Source organism: Parasteatoda tepidariorum, chromosome X2 (genome assembly GCF_043381705.1).
Source record: "Parasteatoda tepidariorum isolate YZ-2023 chromosome X2, CAS_Ptep_4.0, whole genome shotgun sequence".
NCBI classification, from domain to species: domain Eukaryota; kingdom Metazoa; phylum Arthropoda; class Arachnida; order Araneae; family Theridiidae; genus Parasteatoda; species Parasteatoda tepidariorum.
The window spans coordinates 52,356,755-52,380,605 of NC_092215.1; the positions used below are offsets into that span (position 1 = coordinate 52,356,755).

Here is a 23,851-nt window from a genome sequence, read left to right on the forward strand (position 1 = left end):
AATTTAGCATTAAACAAAATTAACGTTTTTAAATTAAACCGAATGATGTCAAAATTTTGAATAGAATATTCTTCAGAAATCTTCAATATATTAAAAACTGTTAACCTCCAAAACTGGTCGAAGAAATTTTTTCTTTCTACAAGTTTAACTTTCATTACAAAATTTGAAATATTTCCACTAGTAATTTTTTGTTTTATTTTTAATTTTGCTTTCCTTAAAAAAAAATTTAAAACATTGGGCGATTTTAATATATTGCGTAAGCTTGACCCATACACCTTTTTCCCACCTTAATAAGCAAAATAAGCAAATAAGCAAATCACACACCCTTCCCTCCGATATTCGCTTATGTAATATTTGAATGACCTTTTTTAGTGTCATAACATCAAAATAATGGGTAAAAAATTAACACTAACAAATTAATACCTAAATTTTTGCACTGTTTTTCATTTATTCCTTTTTAAAAAAGGCCCAAATGTGAAAAACAAATTTTGAAAAATACTTCAAATGCCTAAAGGGAATTTAATAACTTGCTTACAATACTTTTGAATTTAATAAACTAATAACACAACCAATTTATTCAAAATTCATATCTACATCACCACCTCTCAGCTCTTCCACAATAAGAATAAATTTTCACTATTCATTGGAATCAACAGCAAAACCGCAATGCTTAAATCACTGAAGCGCAACTTACGGAAAAACTTTACACCGTTTTTATTTACGATCAATTACAAAGTACCGCAATAAGCTTTGTAAATTTGATTTTTCTACCCCCTCCCCTCCTTGATTGTTCCGGATTCACTATATCGTGCTCTTTAAAATTTTCATCCTCATATTTGTTCCGAATTTCCTTTATGAATAAAAATCATCTCATGCATAAAATGTCCGTTTTCATTTTATTCCTTTTATTTATTTTTAAAAGAGAACGAGTCTTTTTTTATTTTTTATGATGCAAGTGGACTTAGTGTTGTGGGAAAAATAAATTTATTTTTTCCACCTGGTAATTCACCGAGTCCATCTTTTCATGTAGTTTTATGATAGACTATTAAGGATCAGGTTTGATCAGAGAAGATAGATCCGAAACACCTGGACCACGTGTTGTAACGGATATGGCATTTTGTCAAAACGTCATCAGAGTTATTCTTTAGTATTCTCTTTAGTTTTTAGTTCCTGGTAAACTCTGGGTTTATGCCGCTATATTGAAATAGCAGTTTTGAGTTCATAATTTCATTTCTTTTTCTACTTCTTTAGCACTGTTTTAGATAAGACGTCTTTATTTAGTACCATCATTTTAGTACAATCATTATGATTCAGATTAAAGTTTTCAGAGAATGTGACTGATTAAAACTGATTTTTTCTGAAATTATACACACTGAGAAAAAAAAGTCAAAACAACCATAATATGGTAAAATTTCTCGCGTATCTGGTTCTATAGGAACATCTAAAATCATCTAATCAATTATTTTTTCTAATTTTGCTTGCTTGAACATGTTCAAAGAAACACTGATTTTTTTAAAAAAATTATTATTAATGTTTTTTTTTTTTTAGTGGAGCAGAAAACGGTACAAATCAGTGTTATAAGGGTTAATTGTGGTTTACTTATTTCAAAATAGTTTCACAAAATTTTACTAAAATTTATTAACTATATTTAAACGTACATGGTGTATAATGCGAAAAAAAAATAAAAGGTCCATCCAGAATAGCTTTTGATCTAATGATCGGATCTTCACGTTCTAGGACTCGGTCTTAATGGTTTAAGTAGGTGACCTCAAATATACTAATTAATAAGTGGCATACGATAATTTATGTCACGAAATCAAACAAAAAAGCGTACTTTCTCTGAATAAACATGCCTTTTTTTTAGATGGATTCTGATTTCTGACCCCCAAAGTTTATGGGGAAGCTGCAATCTGGGAAATATTGTCCCAATAGTTATAACTCGAAAACTTTGCAAGCTAATTAAAAAAAATTTGAACACAATTATACAATTAGCTAGTCCAAAGGTGCAAAAAATGATTTTTAGTAAATATTTATTATAGTTTTATTTAATGATGATGAAATTTTTGTATGGTATAATGGTATGTAAGGTATAACATTTTTTGAATTATTTTAAGGAATATAATTTTATATGGCAGCAAAACTTGAACAAAATCGATTGAATAGTTTCTAAGAAATAAATTTTCAAAAAACTCATATATGTAAAATTCGATTTCTCAGAAACTATTCGACCGATTTTGCTCAAATTTAGTATTTTGCCATTGTTTTCGGAAGCTCGATTGTTCGTAAGCAGAGATATGATAATAGTTTAAGAAGAGAAGATAGGAGTACAATGTAGGGGTACCTCGAAAGGATGTTTCGTGGTACCCCTACATTGCGCAAACACAGACTCACACTATACGTTTGCACTGTAATACAAATAAGGCAATATTTACTAGAAATAAAGAAAATCATTACTTCTATCATGGGTAAAAAGTTATGTTAGTTATGGCTGTGAATAAAATCAATGTTAGGTTGTTTTTTCTTCGCGATGTTTATTGTTACCCGTTAGTATTTTTTTAAAACCAATTTCCGCATCAATGGATGAACCGCCGTGTATTAAAACGCTTTTTAGCGAACGATATGCTCTATTTTTAACTTTTGTGTGTTTCTAATAATTATTTATGAATTTTAGAGTAAGCTTCGTCTATCTTTAAAAACCGTCTTCAATACTAATTACGAAAATGACGCAAAATATATATGAGAAGTTTCGTAAAACTGAAAAGCATTTGCTAACTTTTTTGAAAACTTGACTTGAAAAGAAAATATAATAATGTTGTATTATTTATTGAGTTTAATTGTTTTGCTTTTTAATTTGATCGCCAAATTGGTAATTTTTTCTAAAAAGCTTGATATTTGTTTCTAAATATTTGATTTGTTTGAACCTTTTTAAATCCAGACAATTATTTTTAACGTTACAGCAAACATAGTTTAAAATAACAACTTTTCTTTGAGTTAAGAGCTGTCATTTTTTATATTCTTTGGCGAGAGATTTTAGAAGAACATCCCTATCAATACTTATTCTATGTTCATTCTATTCTCGTATTTTTGGGGGGTTGGGAAGGTCAAAAAAATTTCAGATGGAAATAATTTATTATCATTCATTACAATTTAACGGCTACTAATAATTCGAGATCTTTTAAACGACTTTCAAACGAAAAATAACCTTTAGCCATTCGTTAGCCAATCTCTATATATATTCTATTTTATTTTTGATCCATTTTTCTCTAAAAGGAATTCAGGACGAATAACGAGTTTTGCTGATAAGACATACATTGAGGCCTGTTATCACTTTTTCGTTTGTGCCGATCAACCAGCATAAAGCCGAAGGAGGATAAGAAGACCTCAACACCGGATGAAAGCTGATAACTTTATCTTTCTTATGGATTTTATCAGACGCAAGAACAAATCCCCTGTACTAAAGTAATATAATAAAATAAAAGTATTCTTATAGGTTTATTCTTTTTATCATTTTTCGATAAGGTTGAATTTGAATCAGCTATTTTTCAACATTCAACTTGCATTCAACCTTTGATGCATAACTGACCAAAGACATACGTTTCCGTTTATCTACTCTCTCAACAATATCGAACCATAATATTGGTACTTTGGACCATAATATCTTACGAATTTTCTGTAACTTATGTAAGGTGTTAAATTTAATAAGTTTTCAGTTAATATCATGCATTCAAGTGTAAAGAGTGTGATAATATGGTTCAACTTTAAGCCATAGTATAGTTGGATGAATAATAATAAGGATGAATTTGAATCATTCAACTTTTTTTTCAACATTCAACATGCATTCTACATTTGAAATACAGCAGACCAAAGACATACGTTTCTGTTTATTTGTACTGCCAAAAATATCGAACTATAATACCGGTACTTTAAACCGTTATACCATGGAAATTTTCTGTAATTCGTTCAAGATGTTAAATTGAATAAGTTTTCAGTTAATCATGCATTTAAGATTAAGGAATGAAACAATATGGTTCAACTTAACGCCATATCATAGTTGCAGCAAATTTGTATGGTATCTTCTGTAAAAACTCAGCAGAATTTATAATAGAGTATGTACTAGAATGGTAGGACCAAACTGATACTTTAACTTCTATAGATATCAATATTTTTATTTTTGCTGATCAAAACATTAAAAAAAATTAAACTTTAAATGTAATTGTCTCCTTCATCGTGGAATTTCAACTTTTAATTCATACTTATTCTCATAAAAATCAATTCAACGTTAAACCAGAAGTTAAGTAATTTGAACTATCTCATAATGCAATTTTGCTGTTACCTTATTTATTTCATTTGCCAGTCAAATTACTTAAACAAATTATTAAAAAAATATAAATTTCAAATTTAATTGTCTCATTCATCGTGGAATTTCAATTTTTAATTCACTCATTCTCATAAAAAGACAATTCAGCGTTGAACCATAAGTTAAGTACTTTCAACTATCTTATTAGTGCAATTTTGCTGCAACCTTATTTTTTTAATTTGCCAGTAACATAAGCTGATCGAAGTTTTGGGCATAACATAACATAATCCCTTAGAATACGTTGTACCAAAATTTAAAAATATTTGCACCACCTACAATACTCTGTCAAGAACAGGAAAATTATTTTTTCTTGGCCCTGATTACAAAATAATAGAGCTCACCTGAAAATATGGTTCAATTTAACACCGTATTAAGTTTGCAACATGTTTGTACGACATTATAGTTCAAAATGCTGCTATTATAGGTAACTATTGATCCGAAATTTCTAAAAATGAAATGCAACCAAAATATAAATTAGCATGACTCCGTGGTTCAACTTGGTACCGTGTAAGGGTTGCAACAAATTAATATTCTTCTTCTTCTGCTTCTTTTTTTTTTTTTTTTTTTTNAGGGGATCTTGAACAGAAACGTAGTTCAATTTAATACCTTTATTGTAAGGTTGAAACAAGTTTGCACCTTATTATTTTTCAAAGTACTGATATTATGGTTCAACGTTGAACCAGTTTTTTTCAGAATGTTGGAAAAATGCAATATTTAAAAGATTATCTGTTAACGCTACTGTATAGAGATCAAAATAACGAAAAATATGATTATAGGTTGCACAAATTATTTTTAAGTTCTGTGGTACCAAGTATTGGAAAGTGTTGAACTATATAATATAGTGCAAGTTTCTTGAAACTATAATAAAGTGCTAAATTGAACCATAGTACTGTGAAAACTTAACCTTTGTAAACATGATTGTGCAGTAACATGGTTAAACTTATCATGAAATAAAATGACAGCAATCTTATTAGATGCTGTAATTGATTCTGTAGTAGTAGTACTTTATTTGCGTCATACTAGAGCTACGCAATGGGCTATTGGCGACGGTCTGGGAATGTCCCTGAAGAAGATCCGAAAACACGCCATCACAATTTTGATCCTCCACAGAGGGTATGGCTCTCCCTCTTTGGTAATACCGAGCGAAGTCGGTCACTTTACGGTAGAACAGTTTAACGATTACTAATACCACGCATCCACGGTCCTTTTACGGGCTGATCAAAGTAATCACGGACCCGCTCTCAGACTGCTGGCAGAGATGCTTGAATTTGGTGATTTACTGGGAACTGTGTTTTACAATCAATCTACTGTGAATGATAGTTCACTGATTTTTCCTAATAGGGCTAGAAATGAAGGAAACATATTTTGCACCTTAATTCTTATATATATTTATATATATAAATCTGAGCTGCATTTTTACAATGAAGCTTAATGTAAAACATCTTTCTAAAGTGTATCAAATGAGCACGTTATTATTGTTATTCCTTTTTCTTCTTCTTTTTCTTATTTGCTATGAATTCGTTTTTATTATTGAAGTATAGTAGCTTTTTTTCAATGTCTTTTTTACTTTTTCGGTAAAAATTTCAAATATTTCAAGTTTTGTTCTCGTAGAGCAGCCTAAATGGAAGATTCTTTCACATATCATTACTTAATGTAAAACATCTTTCTAAAATATATCAAATGAGCGCTTAACCTTTAAAAATGGCTGCAATAGTGTATAACATTCATCCAAGTTATTATTGTTATTCCTTTTTCTTCTTCTTTTTCTTATTTGCTATGAATTAGTTTTTATTATTGAAGTATAGTAGCTTTTTTTCAATTGTCTTTTTTACTTTTTCGGTAAAAATTTCAAATATTTCAAGTTTTGTTCTCGTAAAGCAGTAACGGAAGATTCTTTCACCAATCATTACTGAAAATATTCTTTAAAATATCTTTAGTAATAAATTGAACATTGAAGCATGAGAATTACCTAATACACAATTTAGTATTTTCAGCAAAGAAAAATGGTGATATTTCGTGCATGTGAATTAATTGAACATTATTTTTAAAAGAAAATTGCATCTTTAAAGTAATTTATAGTGTAACGTTTCCGCGAAATTTTAAAGGTTAATCGTTTATAGGAAATTTATTTCTTCGTAAATCTACACTTTCTTGACGGAAAACCAATTAATTTTAAATTTTGATTCAGCTTTTCAGAAATTGCCCCTAAATGTTTAAAAATGTTACTACTCCATATTATTTTATCTAATTTAGAAAAACCGAATGATTTTTTTTTAAAAATCAAATATATTTGTTTAGAAATAAAGACATGTTGTCAATTTTAATTTACTTACTTTTTTTTATTATTCTTATTATTGTTTTTATCAATATTGTTGTTATTATACTGAATAATAGAGGTCATTCAAAATTAACATCAAAAAGCAAATTTTATTGAAACCGTATTAGTAGACCCAAAAAGTATGGTTTACATAATAAATATAGTTAATTAGTGAAAAAAGTAGATCAACTATGCATTAATAGCTAATAATGATGATTGTTTTGCACTACACAGTAAACATTTTCGAATAAAATTACGGTAAAAAGTGCCGGCACTTTTTCCGTAAAATCCATATTTATCAAAGCATGTTACGGAACAAAAAATCTAATGATATACCGTAACTTTTAAAGCAATAATTACCGTAAAATCACTATAATCAAATAAAAATTGCTGTAAAAAGTACGATATAATATTTTAAGGTAAAAATGAATTTTATGGTAAAATGGATTTTACAGATGATGCACCCAAAGTGCCTGTACTTTATACCGGAACATTTTACAGAGTAGAAAGTAGAAACGAGTTGGCGTGTTGTGGGGAAAATCGTAAAACGCGAAAAAATATTTTCTTACGGAATTTTATAAAAATTGTTTTATTATTAGCTTTTTTTTTTAAATTTTCATTACAAATTATTCATTTTTTGAACCATCAATTTAGATTAATACCACGTTTATAGTGCTTAGATTATTTATTTTGGGACCTTAAGTAGTGTACTACTGTATACAATTTTAAGTGGTTTTATGTCTACTTGAGATTTTATACAATAATACACTACTTACACCAATCTCTTATCAATGGTCTACCACTGTGAAGTTTTCGAGGATTTCTTCTTCGTGTAATGCAAATGCGTGTTAGCATACTTTGAAAATCAGTCGCGAATGTGAGTTTTTCCTAATGCTTGAACCAGAAGTTCTCTTGTCTTCTGGGTTGAGATCAAATTATGCAGGAATATGGAGTGAAATATTGTGAATTTCATACTGGTTGGTTATTCAACACCAGTCATAAAATGAAATAAGAAAAAAGTACTAAGAGTGGAAAAATGTGGAAGTAATGACTTTGGTAATTTTATGCCAGCAATGAGTATTTATCATTTACTAGAAATAACCACATAATATAACAACCATTAATCTAATAAAATAATCCTTAATCATACGATAAAATATGCATAAATAATCATTAACACAATTTTACCACATTGCAAAATTAATGTTAGCATCACCAAATCAAGTGAAAAAAAATAAAGACGAAAAAAACCTTCAGCTCTTGAAATTGAAAAAATAAAATAAAAAAATACACGTTTTATCATTAATTTTACCCAGAGTAAATGAAAAACTTGTTTTTTTTTATTTTTAATATTGGTAACTTTGGGCTAATGTAAGAAAAGTAGTTTTTAAAATTCTATTAAAAATTGATTATTCGGTTAAAAAAATATTAAAATCTGTATTTTAAATGTATTTTTTTTATCTTCACTTGCAACTCTTTAAGAAATAATACAGTGTTATAAAAAATTGGAGCAGTTAGCTAGAATCTCTTTTTGGCGCTCAAGTTATCGACAAAAATGCCGATTTTGGGTAAAGCGCTAAAATCAATACTCACTCATCTTTCTTCACGGCTTTTCAAGAGTGATAGCTTTACCCCTTTTTTCCATTAAATCTTCTTAAAATCATATTTCTGAAGAAAGATGCTTGAGCAATATATATATATATATATATATATACATACATATATATTCAAAAACCCACGATATTGATTTCTGAATATTGAATTTGCACTGCGCAGGGTTTGAAGTCTTCATTTTAGATTAAAATCTCCCGAAAAAAAATTGAAAGTAAATTTTTTTCACTATATTTATTAAAAAACTTGGTTTTTACTTTGAAATGGTGAGGAAAGCTACAACTATATCAAGTTACGTTGATAGATTCACAACTGAGTATTATTAGTTGCGCGCATGATTTCTGTATGAATTTTTGCGAACTGTATTTGCCATTTTTGTATTTATGAATCTTACTGGGTTTCGAGCTGTTTATCACAAATGATTTGATATTATTTAGCAAGAATAGTGAAAATAGGTCTTTTTAGAAATTGTAATTTATTGTAAGTTTCTTATTTAAAAAAAAAAGAAGCAATTGTGAGAACAATTGATATTTGGGGAGCTTAATTGAAATTTACAAAAAAGAACTAACGAATTGTGAGTGGAAACAGGCGATATATTTGTTTCTTTAAATAATCTTTGATACATATTTACTCGCACACTTAGGAAAAATATATGGTCCAAATTACCAGAATATGGCAACATTTACCGTGTTTCTGACTCTATTGCCATACCGAAAAGCTCGGTAATTTTTACCGAAGCTTAGTAATGATTTTGATAAAATAAGCAATAAAATATGGTTTTATAATTTATAATAAAAATTAGCAAAATTTTATCAAGATACCTTAAAGCATGGTGCAAAAGCCTATGATTCTGTTAAATTTATTTATAAGTTTTGTATTCTTTACTAAATGTGGGGTAATAAGAATTAAGAATTTGAAAACCTAAATTTCCGGTAAAGTGTTATCATGTGAACGGAGAAATTACAAAATGAATGCCTTAAGTACAGTATATTTTGGTTTAATTAACCAGAACTATGCTGTTTTTTTTTTTTTTTTTTTTTTNTTTTTTTTTTTTTAAAAAAAACCAGAAATGTTATTACAATACAGTGCGATAATTTTACCGGAATTTTTCTTCGTGCTCTATTCAAAATCTAGAGCTTAAACCGTAATACCATTTAAATTTGCTGTTACCTAAATATAGTGCTAAGTTTTGAACCATATTGCCATGCTCTATAAACTTATTTACACAATACTATTATCAACTCCATCGGGGATAGGACTAATTTTAACATCTTAATAAGTTTGCAGTATATATATGCCACGATATCTCTCAAGGTATCAATAATGTTTTTCAACTAATTTTACTCAGAGTTTAGTAAAGAAAAAAAGGAATGAATACATTTAAATAAGACAAAAGTGCAAATAAGTAACAAAAAATCAAAGGAAAAAAAATTACTTTTTATTTGTCCAACATTGCTTAAGTAACACTTTTCAAAAAATGATCATTAAAAAAATTAATTAAATGTGTGTGATTTAAACAAAATATTAACTAAATATTTTTCTTTGTTGAACTTCTTCAAATCAATTTAATTTGAGTTTTACGCAACTGGATATAGTGAAGTAAAAAAGAAATTTTAACCTCAAAATCAAGTAGGAAAAGAATAGTTATCACTTACAATTTAAGAACTTCCAATTACAATTAAGATCCCCGTAAATAATTTTAAAAGTATTTATCGGACTTTAAAATTTGCAAAAACCAAACTTTAAAATATTTTTGACTCGAAAAGCCATTGCTTGATATGGAAAAATTTTTTAAAACTGTTAACTACAAGATTAATTAGACTTAAAATCATTTCTTTTTAAGGCGATCTCAAATTAAAGCTTTTCACGCTTACGAGTGACTTTAATTCATGTGATTAATTTTTTTAGTAATTTACGTAACTAAATTAATTGTTTTTACATACTTTAGTATGCGGTTAATTAAGAATAGGAAACCTGGATAACTATAAGGATACGCAATATTCGTAAAATATCTTACATTAAAAAAATCATCCATTTTATAAAACAAGTCTTTAAAAAAATGTAATAAAAAATCAAGAAAAGTAATTATTTACTGCTTCTTTTCTAATGATTTTCTTCGTACAAATTAAGAACATAATCCATTTCTATTTCTTAATATTTGTGCGTTTCATCGGTTACTGTTTGCGACATTATGTATGTTTAAAATAACAATAATTTAATATGAAATGTTATATATATATATATATAGTTTCAAAAAAAGTACAACTGAAAAAAAAATAAGTAAACTGTATTACGCATTAAATATTGCCTACTATTTATTAAATGCAATCGCCCTTACGTAAAGCTAATTGCTCAAAATTAAACTTTTTCCTAGAAAAAAAGAATAANGAGAGAGAGAGAGATAGTTTCAAAAAAAGTACAACTGAAAAAAAAAATAAGTAAACTGTATTACTCATTAAATATTGCCTACTATTTATTAAATGTAATCGCCCTTACGTAAAGCTAATTGCTCAAAATTAAACTTTTTCCTAGAAAAAAAGAATAAACCAAAATTATGAATAATAGTTTAAAATATATGGATTAAAAAATAAAAACCATCGATGCATAAAATATCTTTTTATGCTTTTGTCTTTATAAATATGAATTTCTGAAGTTAAGAAAAAGTATATTTTTTCCTTTCAAAAATCGTTATTGATTATGAATTTATTCCACCACCATATGCACTGGTTTCATCGCCAAAAGTAAAAAGTTTTTGCGAAAATAAAAGAAACATTGAATTTTGACATTTGATTCTTTTTTTTTTAAAAAATAAGTGGGAAAAGTTCCCTATATTTGTTTGGGATGCGATGAAATTATAGTGTAAATATTAGCTATATATAGTCTGCTTAATCTTTGCAGGCGATAATACAGGTGTACATAAGATAGGGATTATTTTTAAGATTTGGAAATTGAGCAAAGTCTGGCGTTTTGCTTTGGATAATTTTTTTCCTTTGGTGTACGAATGGTGAAGGTAATCTTTTTTAGTAAATGCAATTTCATAACTGTTATTTTTTAATAAAAATTCCAAAAAAAAATTTTTTTTATATATAAATTTTGGGAATATATTAAACAATTAATGGCTTGGATTTATTATGTGAAGCAAAAAAAATTATGTGAGGTAAAATAAAATTTAAAAATAAAAAGAATTAAATGCCTAATTGCTAAATGTGACCCGCAAACACAATGCTTTTTTAAAAAAATTTAAATACAAAACGTTTTTGCGAAAATTTAAAGAAAAAATTGGTTGAAATAGAGAGAGATTAAATAGACTCTTCATTTACCGAAATAGCCTGAAAAAATCTTATTTCAAGTAAGCAAACATTCCACTAAATCGAATTTATGCAAATTTTTAAGAAAATTTTGAAAGAATTATAGAAAATTTCGAAAAGATAATTGGAAATTTAAATTACTACTTTACAATAGAGCATTAATAATTAAAGCTATTCCAAAAAAAAAGGAAAACAATTAACATAAATTTTAGTGTTATGGTTAGAAAAAGATTTTCGGTACAATATCTTACAATGAAAAAAATGGAAATCAATATGTTCTGTACGATCTGTATGTTCTGAACGATTTTAATTAAAGTAGGAAGAGTTGAGAAGAATACAATCTACTGCACGTTCCCCTAATTGAAACTTTTTACTTGGTTCGTTCTGGATAATCCATTCCCGGTTATTTGAGAATCTACTCTAATGCTAATGTAAAATAAGTTTCGTTTTATTGTTATTTTAAAAACATATAGGGTAGGCCTAATGCACCTATTTCAGAGTAGAAAGTTATGAGTTTTCAATTTCTGAAATTCTGAAGTTCTTTTATCTCAGATGGAATACTAAATAAGTTTGTGAAAGTAATTATATTAAATTGTGAAAGTTTTACTACACTGTTAACAATTTGGGAAATTATAATACTATGCAATTTTTATACGTTATTAAATTAAACAGTATAATTGGACTTCTTGGTTGTGATTATATGGTACTAACGATATTATGGTTCCATTTGAATGGAAGGAAAAGTTAAATTCTACATTATTATGGTTGCAGTGAATATGAACCATATTATAGTTCAAGTTCAACACTTGTTTCAATGTTGAACTGATTTTCTGCAAGTGTATCAGCTCAATGTCTACATCTTATCAGCAATCGCAAAAAAAATATGGAATTTTATTGAATTAATTTGGCTGATCTTTAAGCAAAAAAGTAAAACATCCATCTATCTATCTATATGTATGCATATATGCATGTATGTATGTATGGATAGATAGATAGATAGATATAAGAATAAAAGCATTTTGTTATAATTTACTTTTCCAACAATGTTAGAAATACTCTTTAATACGATCAATTATTTCCTAATCGGTAGTTTGTGTGAATTGTCGAATCAAAATTGATAAATTTAGTAATTTTTAACAGCTTAATTTATTAAAGTAATTTTGGTGTAATTTCGTTGTGTCAGTCTCTAGATTTAGACAAAGATTTAAATTCTAGTTTTTTTTTTGACACCTAGAATATTCATAATTTTATTCTTAAGTTTAATAAATAGAATTTTATGCGTCATAAAGATTCCATTTTATAATTCCTCAATGAATGAATGAATTCGCATTCTATTGAATGAATGGATTTTTTCACCCTATTCACTTTAATGTCTACATCATTCCAGCAATTGCGAAAAACAATGTTGAAATTTATTAAATGAATTTGACTGATCTTTATCAAAGGTAAAATATCTAAAAATAAATAAATAAATAAAATAGAAAACTAAAAAACATGTTTCTTGTTATTATTTACCTTTTTTTTTAACTATATTAGAAATACTTTTTAATACGATCCTTCATTGCAATTTGTTGGAATCGTTGACTAAAAATTTATTAAGTAATTTTGCATTTGAGTAATTCCGGCATATCAGTCACTACATATATATATATATATAACGATTTAAATTCGAAAGTTGTTTTTTTTTTTCACACTTAGAATAATCATAATTTTATTCTAAAGTTTGATAAATAAAATATTATGCATCATAAATATTCAACGTTATAATTCCCTAATGAATGAATGAATTCGTATTCTAGTGAATGAATGAACTTTTCCACTCCATTCAGTTTAATGTCTACATCTTTTCAGCAATCGCGAAAAATTTTTTTGAAATTTATTAAATGAATTTGGCTGATCTTTATCAAAGGTGAAATATCTAAAAATAAATAAATAATCAAGTAAATAATTAAATAAAAGAGAAAGCAAAGAAAATAAACTTTCTGTTATAATTTACTTTTTTTACTTATATTAGAATTATTCTTTAATACAATCCTTTTTTTTTTATTTGCTTGAAATGTCTTATCAAAATTGATAAATTCAGCAGTCATGGACAGCCAATTTTATTAAAGTAATTTTGTAGAGTAATTTCGATATGTCAGTTACTAAATTTAGAATAAAATTTAAATAGTAAAGTTTTTTTTGACACCTAGAATAATTATAATTTTATTCCTAATTTTAATGAATACAAATTTATATGTCGTCAGGATTTCAGTTTCAAATTCTTTGGTGATTTGCTTTATTATTTAATGAATGTGCTTTTTCATCCCATTATTTAAAAAAAACAAAAAACATCCGTACGAAACTATAAATATTTTAAATAAAGTATAAGTTTATGGAATTAAACAAATTCCACACTGCAGATTAGTATCAAAACACTTATTAAATATGTTTTCGAAATGAGAGAAATGCTTTTTTATAATATGAACAATTCATAGATTTTGAAGACGGCAAATGAAAATTGATTTTTGAATTAAAATAATTTTAAGTCTTTTATTTTAAATGTTATAACCGTATGGTTTATTTTCTAAATTATGTAATACTAATATGTAGTTCAAAACTTGATTAACTCGCTGAATTATTTTATGCATTTATTTAGAATATACAACAATAAGAAAAATTACTTATACGCACTATATTGCATAACAAATAAATTAATGCTTTCCTTTTAAAAAATTCACGAAAAAAAATTCGCTTAAAAAAACATTTATATGCAAAGCGTAACTCATTATCTAAAAAATGAATAAATCATAAAATAATTTTTTATCGATAGAATTTAACAGACAATTAATATCATTTAAATACTTGATCAAAAAAAATAATAAATTCATTAGTATAAAAAAATACATCTTAAAGAAATATGATAAACAAACAAATTATTTTACATTACACTTTCCGTTTTATTTGAATTTAATCGTGTGATGAAATATAAATGTATTCTTGATTTAAAAGAAATGAGGGAATATAATAACAATGGGTTAAAAAAAATTGATCGCTATACTCTTACCGTTGTAGGTAAACAAAAAGAAATTCGTTTCAAGCCTAGATCAAAAGCATTCTCAACTTAGTTTAATTTCCTTTTTACTTTAAACGGATATGGGGAAGAGGGGGGAGAGAGATTCGATTTAGTTGAAAAGGACTTTGCAGTTGGAAAGTTTAGAGCAAGCGAGCATTATATTCTGTGTTGTGTTGACTTCCGACTGTCTATAACAAGCCGATAATTAGGTGTACGCCTAATCGGCCCTTCGGTAAGAAAGCGAAAGAACGAACTAGTATTGAGATGTTACGGGGACATGGAATCAGATGGTGAGGGTGAAATTAAACCACGCCCCGGACGTGATCAAGGCGGGGCTGAAGGAGGGTGATGATTGGGTGAAAGGGAGCTACGTCACTTGGAAAAGGTGGGGCAAAGTATGTCGTTAGTGATCGGCGGAGGAGGATTTGCATGCAGAGGGGCGTAGTTCTAGGACAGAGCGGTGCGAACTTGGTTTTGTGTGCCTTTCCATATTTACCTAAGGCTGACACTCTACACAGACGAAGTTTAGCCGGAGCTGCTTCCAAGAGTACCTAAGATTGGAAAAGTCACTCACTTCCCTTTATCCACCCGTTTGTCGCTCGAGTGTTTACACGGTACCACACACGTGGTCTCGACCTAGACCCGAGAGGTCACCGGTCCGATTCACGCCAACTGATTTGATTACCACTTGTCCACTCCAAATGCCGCGTACTTCGTAATAAGAGTTTTGTTTCTTTTTTATACATCTCTGTGTTGTGACTGTTATTACAAGCAACTTTCAAAATGATGCTAAGCCATAAGGGCTACCCGGACTCGAGTTGTAGCATGGGTACCATGCAACCCATGAGTGCTATGAGCAACAGTTATAGTATGAACAGTGCAACGGCCTCATCCATGAGCATGGCTGGCATGAACTATTCTCCGCAAAGTTTTGGCACCAACATGATGTCCGCTTCCGCCATGGGAGGCATGGGACCCACTGCTGGAATGGGCATGGGTGTCGGAGGCACTGCAGGAGCATGTATGTCACCAACTATGACAGCGATGACCCCGCTTGGAGGTATGAACTCTTTGAACCAAAGTATGAATGGCATGACTTCCCCAGCATGTATGGGCTCTATGACAGGACTGGGTAGTATGAACTCACTTGCAGCGGCCGGCCGTGATTTTGGCGGACATGCTGGTGCTGGAGATGGTTCTGCAAGTGCTGCTACGGCCGCCTTACAGCGTGCTAGAGCAGACAAAACGTACCGAAGAAGTTATTCCCACGCAAAACCACCCTATTCTTACATTTCCCTGATAACAATGGCAATCCAAAACAGCCCAAGTAAAATGTTAACTCTTAGCGAAATCTATCAATTCATCATGGACTTATTTCCTTATTACAGGCAAAACCAACAACGTTGGCAAAACTCTATACGACACAGTCTCAGCTTTAACGACTGTTTCGTGAAAGTTCCCAGAACTCCGGACAAGCCTGGAAAAGGATCTTTTTGGACATTGCATCCAGATTCTGGAAACATGTTCGAGAATGGGTGCTATTTACGACGACAGAAACGATTTAAATGTGAAAAGAAGGAAGCCGTCCGCCAGGCTAATAAAGGCTCACACAGCAGCAATAGCAGCCCGTCCCCTTCTGGTAAAGGCAGTGACAGTCGTATGTCTCCGCATTCGCACCAGCAGCCACCCCATCATCTTCAACAGCATCACCATATACAGCGTGGTACGCCAAATAGTAGCCCTCATCCAATGAATCCACAAGGGTATGGTGGTCACCAAATGACCCAACACCCAAGCAATTCTCATCTGGTTGAGGCCTGCAAAGCTGAAGACCCTTCTTGCTGCAGTCCCCCAATTAACGGACAGGGCATGCATCACGCCGCTCTTGAGCATCAGCTGGCCGCTATTCATCCGCGGAATCTCACCGAAGCCGCCGTCCTACATTCCGGTATGTTGGCCGCTGGACAGTTAAAAACGGACCCGCATTTTAATCCTTCTAATCATCCATTTTCCATCAACAACATCATAGCCAGCGAGAACAAAGCAGATATGAAACTTTATGACATGGTTCAATATGGGGCATATGCCCCCCTGTCCCCTGTGGGCCCCGGCGGACAGCATTCCTTGCCCAATGATGCCTCTTCATATTATCATTCATCTTTATACTCTGTCCACCAGTCCACAACGTCGGGCATGTAGGTAATTAACCTCTAATGACATTCCATTCATTTATTATGAACTATATAGATATATTTATGTGTATTCGTAAAGAATATCTTAAGGTGCTGTAAAGTAAGCTATATAAATATAATTTGTAAATAAAACAAATTTTATTAGTCATCTTTAACAAATTAATTCTCTTTATTTGATATTTTCATGTTCATTTTACTGAGTTCTATAACTGTTTTCTTTTCAGTTTATTTACAAAACTTAATGCAAATTGATTTTATGTTTAACGAATCCAAAAAATAAGAATTTAAAATCATATAATTTAGACTATTATAATAATACATGTATAATATTTACAAGCAATATCGTTTATATAATTTATCGTTTATTGATTGGTTAAAAAAATTTATATAAATAGTTCTAAAGATAAATCTGAGCAAATGAAATTCAATTTTTAATTGGTTTGCCTATTTATTTATTTTAGAAAATTCATTTTTCCATTCGAACTTTTAATATAAATATTTTTTAAAAACCATTTTATAGGTGTAGAAAATGCATAGTATTTTGTTCAAGCTGTTAAGTTTAATGTATATTTATTTATAAGCAAAGATATTTTTATGTAAATTGTACTGTAATATTTAGTTACAAAATTAAAATTTATCTTATTGTCAATTAAATGCCAAGAACAATAATTAAAATAAGAGTTTAGCTTCTTATTATTTATGAAATACTATGAATAACAATTTATGAGCTAATTTTGTAATTGCATTTGTTTAATCGTTCATTTAACTGAAGTTCGTAACGATTATTTGCATGTTAAGTAATCATAACTTTTTTTCGTTCAAAGCGCGTAAATAATTTATTTTTTGTGTTTATTTTTATATTTAACTGACACAAAAATATTAGTGAAACCTGATTAAGTTCTATTAACTGCCTTATTATTTTCCTAAAGAGTTCCTTTCTTTAAAAAATAAAAAAACAGCTAAAATATAGAAGACGTTTACATTTCAAAGTCTCCCTAACATTTATCTAAGTGCCAAGAAAAAAAAAATATATACTTTGGTTTTTCGATTTTTCATAAATTATTTAAAATTTTTTTCATTGAGAAAATTGTGTTTTCAAGACAGTGTCTTAGAAAATTATGAAATTTAAAAAAAAAACGTGTAATAAATGTAAAAATGAATTTTAAAATGTGATTTAAAGGTATTGTATTTATCTATTCAAAAGAATAAGAAATCAGTTTTATATGGTTATTTATTATTTTCTGGTAAAAAATTCAGCTCTCAATCCATTGAAAACAATATAGTGTGTATTTTATAGTACAATAGCAGTTCGAACAAATTGACATAAGCACAGTTGTCAAATGTTTGATTACGAGAGTATAAAAATATTTACCATATTACGCAGTCAGTATCGTATATAATATTTGTATTTGACAATGGAATAAAAATTTTATCACTAAGCTTCAAACAGTTAAATATTTACTTAAATCGATTAAAATATTTATCAACAATTAAATTACTTAACATTTTAGAACAATATGTACGATAAATCTTAAGACTTTTTTTTTTCTTTTTTTTATGCTCCGTATGATTAGTTATTTCTTTCTTCAGATTTTTATTTAGCTTTCAAATTTTTACGTACACATTATTTAATCTAAATATTCTGACGGAAAAACTTTCAAAAAATTAGTTTTAAAGGAAACTAATGTTTTTTTTAATTACATTTATTTTATAATAAAATATTTTTTTTTAAAAAATATTACATCTAATAAAATCGATATTAATATTAAGTTTTTATATTAAATGCTGTTTGGAATTTTTTTTTACAAACTTGCCTTTTAGATAGCAAAAATATCTTTAAAAAATCATAAATGGAAAAATAATTTTTTTTTTTTCCAACCAATTCATTCTTTGAACTTTGAAACATTACCTCCAGTAAGTTCTTATATTTAAATATTGTTTGGAAATTTTTTTATAAGTTTGTATTTAAATCACAAAAATATCTTTAAAAAATCATTAATGAAAAAGCAATTCTTTTTTTTCTTCGACTAAGTCATTCTTTGAAATTTGTTTTAAAAGTTGGTAATTTTAATTAAAAATAATTGTAAAAGTTTTTGTCAGCTTTTCATGTTAACATATAAAACTACGCATTACAAATGTCAGTATAATCCAAAATATAACTATGCGTTTTATTTTAATGTGTTTTTCATAAAGTATTAAACTAAGCTGAAGGCTCAAGTTTAGATTAAATAATGAAATTTAAAACAAAATAAATCAGTTTCTTAGTTTTCATTGTTACTTTAAAACTAATCAATCTTTTTTAACTGAAATATTCAGCGCTGTTAAACAGTTACATTGATTAGATCTTTACTGCTCTGACAAAATCTTTAAAAGTTTTCCCGTTAGAGCTGTTTTATATCATAGAATAATAGCTGTTCCACATTATAAATATATTTACTATAGTTCTTTTAGCTTACATGTTTTGTTTGAAATGATATTCGTTATAAATTCATTATCACAACGAAATTCATTATTATTCCGATATAATTATTGCGTATGAAATCACACAGTACCCTAAGCGAATTACCTGTTCATTTCTTTAGCCATATTTTTTTTTAAAATTCGCTTGTTGTATTTTAAAGTAAACTAAATTCTTTGCCATGAGTTAAATTTAAAATTGGTATTTCATATTTCTGTGAGAGAAAAAAGACTTAACACGGAACTTTTAATTTTTTTATATTTTTGAAACATAAATTTATATGTTTAGCATATCCAACTATATATACTTTTCAGCTTTAATCTCATATGGTGCGAAAAACGGGAAATTTTTTTTTCTTATAAGTTTTGTAGTTAAAATTTGTCCGATTTGTAACTAAAAGTCTTTAGATATAAATGATGAATTCTAAAATTAGCTTTGGCATCTTTCCGAGGAGCGTTTCAAAAAACCATAATAATCTCATTTTCATGTTCAAATTAACTTTCAAATGCTTATTACGACGAAATTTATGTTTATTACATCTAAATTTTAAATCTTCAATCATACAGTATCAAAATCATACGTTTTCCATCTCAGCCGTATATTAAATGAAAACATTTAAAAAAGTGTGCATTACTATTCTTGCATATTCAAATTAACGTACAAATGTTTATTACGAAGAAATTTATGTTTATTTCATCTAAACTTTAAATCTTTATTCATACAGTACCAAAATCATACATTTTCCTTTTTAGCCGTATATTAAAAAAAACATATTTAAAAAAGTGTGCAATACTTCCATTAAATATTATTCGAATATTAATTATTTTTGTTGCATTCTCATAAAGAATTAATAATTTTAAAAGTTTTATAGTTTTTTGTGAGTTATTAAATGTCATTGATGCTAAACATATTTTAACGTTGCTTTACTCTGCAATATAATTAGCGAAAATTTTTATGCCATTAGCCTGATTGCGAAAACTAGCCAATTTCAAAGATTGGTTTTAAGTTAAAAATCAAATGAATGAATCTAGAGTTCATTGAAATTAATCTGGAGTAAATTTCGTTATTATTTCATTGATAAATCGGAACCAGTAGTCATAATAATCTTTCTCATTTGTATAATTTGTTACAATCGACATTAACAATTCACTGTAACTAAATTACCACATTCTTGTAGAAATTAAACGAAAATTAAGCTTTAAAGGGAGGGCTAAATAAAAAAAATCGATTATTGAATGGTTTTATCTCTTAAAAATAGTACTTTTTATAATTTTAATTATGTCTAATTTTAATTTAAATTGCGTAAGTATATTTTTGTTAGGACAATTTTAATTAAAAAGTTAATACGCATGATTTGCTTACTTCTAGAATCGAACTAAAAAGTAAATAATATAGGGAACAGTTTCATTCAACATTTTAAATTCATTCTTAATGTTTAAGGTTACCATAATCTTGTATCTTTAATGCATAATTTCTGTCTTTAAATATAATTGTGCGTTGTCTTTCATTATATAAATGGACATTATTGCTCAAAAATAGGGAATCATATCTCATTATTGCTTATTTGTTAAGCTTAATTTAAATTTCAAAAAAATGGATTATTTAAAATGAAGAAGCTGTTTTTACTCCTAAAAACAGCTTTGAATAAATATTAAAAGCAATTGTGTGGATTATTTTTAAACACATCTTTGTAATGATTAAATACACTTATATCATCACGCCATAGGTTTTAAACACGCTTAATAAAATTTCAGCCCAAGATAATGCTTTAAAAACATGTTAAAAGCATTATGAAATCAAAAATGGTACAGCATGCTAAAATGTTCTAAAATTGTAAATATTATTGCCTGTAATTCTGGAAATTTAGCATTTCTAGGATCTTTATTTAAAAAATACTTCCTTTGGTTGAGCGCGCTATCTTATAAATTTGTTAGAATTATACACGAATAATATTGGAAGAAAAATAAAATAATAATAAATATTAAAAGAATGCTTTATTTACTAGACTTTAAAATAATTATTAGTATTTCTGTAAGTATTACTGTACTGCGTTTAGTGTACTGGTTTAGTTAGGACAAGACGAAGTCTTGACTCCTGGTAGAAGAGAAGAGGTACTATAAAGAATGTTATTTAAATATATTCCGCTCAATAGAAAAGTCCCGTGAATTTTACGAAGCAGAATGGGAAATTTTGTTTATTTTAATTCAATTTTGTTTAGTTCTTGTTCTATATTCCAAAGCTTTTATTTCTGAAAAAAGGACTGTTCTAAAGTGATTTTTACGTCACATAATTTTAAAGAATGTACGACGTTTTTGCAAGGTTTCTAGTTACTTCAGAAACGTAAATAAAAGGTTATGATAGTGTCGACAAAAAACTTAGATCTCAGTGACTTTTTTTTCTTCTCTTTTGGCTTTTAATGTTCATTACAAGTGTTAAAATAATGTAAACGTATTTTTTTATTCTGATATAATTTGTGCTGCGTGGAATGTTGTTATTAAAACTTTTGTAACGTTCATTTAATTCTTTGCTGTATCTAATAATTATTTGCTATGATTAGTTATATCGACGTAAGCGTCAGCAACGCTTATAAATTTTTTATAGTTATTTAAATTAGTTTGGAATTTAAATTTATTTTGAGTGAAAAATAATGCCTGAGTTTAGTTGCGACTTATGACAGAAATATACTTCTTTAGATATTGTATCATATAGCTTAATGTAAGATACATAAAGGAATATACATGTATACTCTGTTATATGAAATAGATTCCCCCAAAATTAATTCCATGATTTAATAAATTAAAATGCACTGAATTTATATCTGATTTTTTCTATAAAAGAAATAAGAAACATTAAAAAATAAATGTAGAGCTATTGAAAAATACAGTTTTGAAAGCGTGTTTTTATAGCTTACTATCATTTTCCTCTAGTCCTGTCCCTAATAAGTACCGTTTCGTGAAGTTTTTTTTAAAAAGTAATTAAAGCCTTGATATAGTTCATAATCTTTTTCTAAGGTATGTAAAATATCATAATTATAAAGTTGCAGTGTACCATTTTACATATTATAACACAAATTATGAGGTAAGTTTAAAATTATTAGCTGCTCTATAAATTTTAGTTCTTAAAATACATTAATTCTGTTAGAAAGATGTTTTTTAAATGTCATTTAAAAACTTATTGCATTTATCTAAATGACCAAGGTGGAAAACTATACCCTCCTCAATCACTCACAAAACATACAATATTTTAAAACAATACTGTGAAATATATAACCTTCAATTTTATTTTCAATTCATAAACATATCATAAATTTGACTACATACAGGCACAAATTTCTTTACTAATCATCCAATAAACATTTCTCAAGTTAATACAATAAGGAAACACTAAGGGTAAGGAGGCAATTTTCAGTTAAAAACATTTCTCAAATTTAGATCCCATTAAAAAATGTCTGAAATGACTTTGAAGTTATTTAAAAAACTCTTCTTGCTTTAAGCAAACTGGTTTTAAATTGAAGTTATGTGCATTTCTTTAATTTATTTAAATGCAATATACACATAACACATGTGTCGAACATGTATTGTAGTCAACGGTGATCGTAGGATTTCGTCTTTTATTCATTTATTGATTTTTGATAGTTCTGAGTTAAGCGTTAACTTTTAGCATTTTTTTCTATATGCCACCACTTAAAATTTAGAAACTAAAGAAAAATTCAATTCAAAAACTAAATCCTGTATACAATTTAAACTATATTAATACTATTTAAAGCAAATTGATGAGGTTGTCGTTAGTTTGCGAACCTGTACTTTACAAACAGTTTAGTGTGATGTTCTCTCTGAAACAGTTTCTACATACAATAATGAAGATAAACATTTATCTAGAAAAGTGAATTTCATTTGTCGCTTGAAAATATCAAGTAAAATAATCTTAAAATTAATTTTTATCTCAGAGTATTTTTAAGTGACGCTGCTTAATCAGCTTAATTACTGAGAAAGAGAGCTTGGTCAAAACAATATGGTAAAGTTTATCGTGTTTTTGATTCTATGGAAACACCAAAACGCATGGTAACTCTTAACGAAACTATTTGGTAAACTTAACAATAAAATATTGTTTCATAATCTGTATTAAAATTTGGTAAATGTGGTAAAATTTGGTAGTTTTATCATGATATCTTAGAGCATGGCATAAAAACCATCTATTCGGCGAAATTCACTTTTTAATTAATGAAATATATAAGAAAAATAATGATAATTTTAAAAGAGTTAAAGGTATTTGCTACAAATAATTTTCTATGGCGTGTGTAAACTTGATTTTAAAAGAGACTTTTTTGATAAATAAAAGTTAAATTGATAGTGTATAGAATATATTAAATTAAAAACAACGAAACATATATCTTACATATCCGTATTAGAACATTAAATTATACTTTCCTGAAAACAAATTAAATGAAAAATGTCAGTTAGTAAATATGCAAGGGAAAAAAGTTTAATAAGTCAAAACAATCGTTGTTATCAATTTCTTAATCTAATTATTTATTGCCAGCATATTTTCCCCGG

At 27.8% G+C, this 23,851-nt stretch overlaps 1 protein-coding gene across 5 annotated transcripts in view; it reads left to right on the top strand.

Annotated features, from left to right (window-relative positions):
• Positions 1 to 23,851, top strand: part of LOC107452746 (fork head) — a 100,572-nt gene that overhangs the window by 16,721 nt on the left and 60,000 nt on the right. For 2 of the 5 annotated variants that reach the window (XR_001585232.3, XM_016069339.3), the window contains exon 1: positions 14,796 to 16,847. The exons of 1 other annotated variant lie outside the window; for it this stretch is intronic. Coding sequence is in view for 2 of the 4 variants with exons in the window: in XM_016069339.3 (XP_015924825.1) it covers positions 15,432 to 16,847 (1,416 nt within the window). In the remaining 2 variants the exon portion in view is untranslated. Of the gene's footprint in view, positions 1 to 14,795; positions 16,848 to 23,851 lie in introns of those variants that run through there. 2 more of the 5 variants (XR_011638414.1, XM_016069321.4) reach the window with 1 other exon arrangement.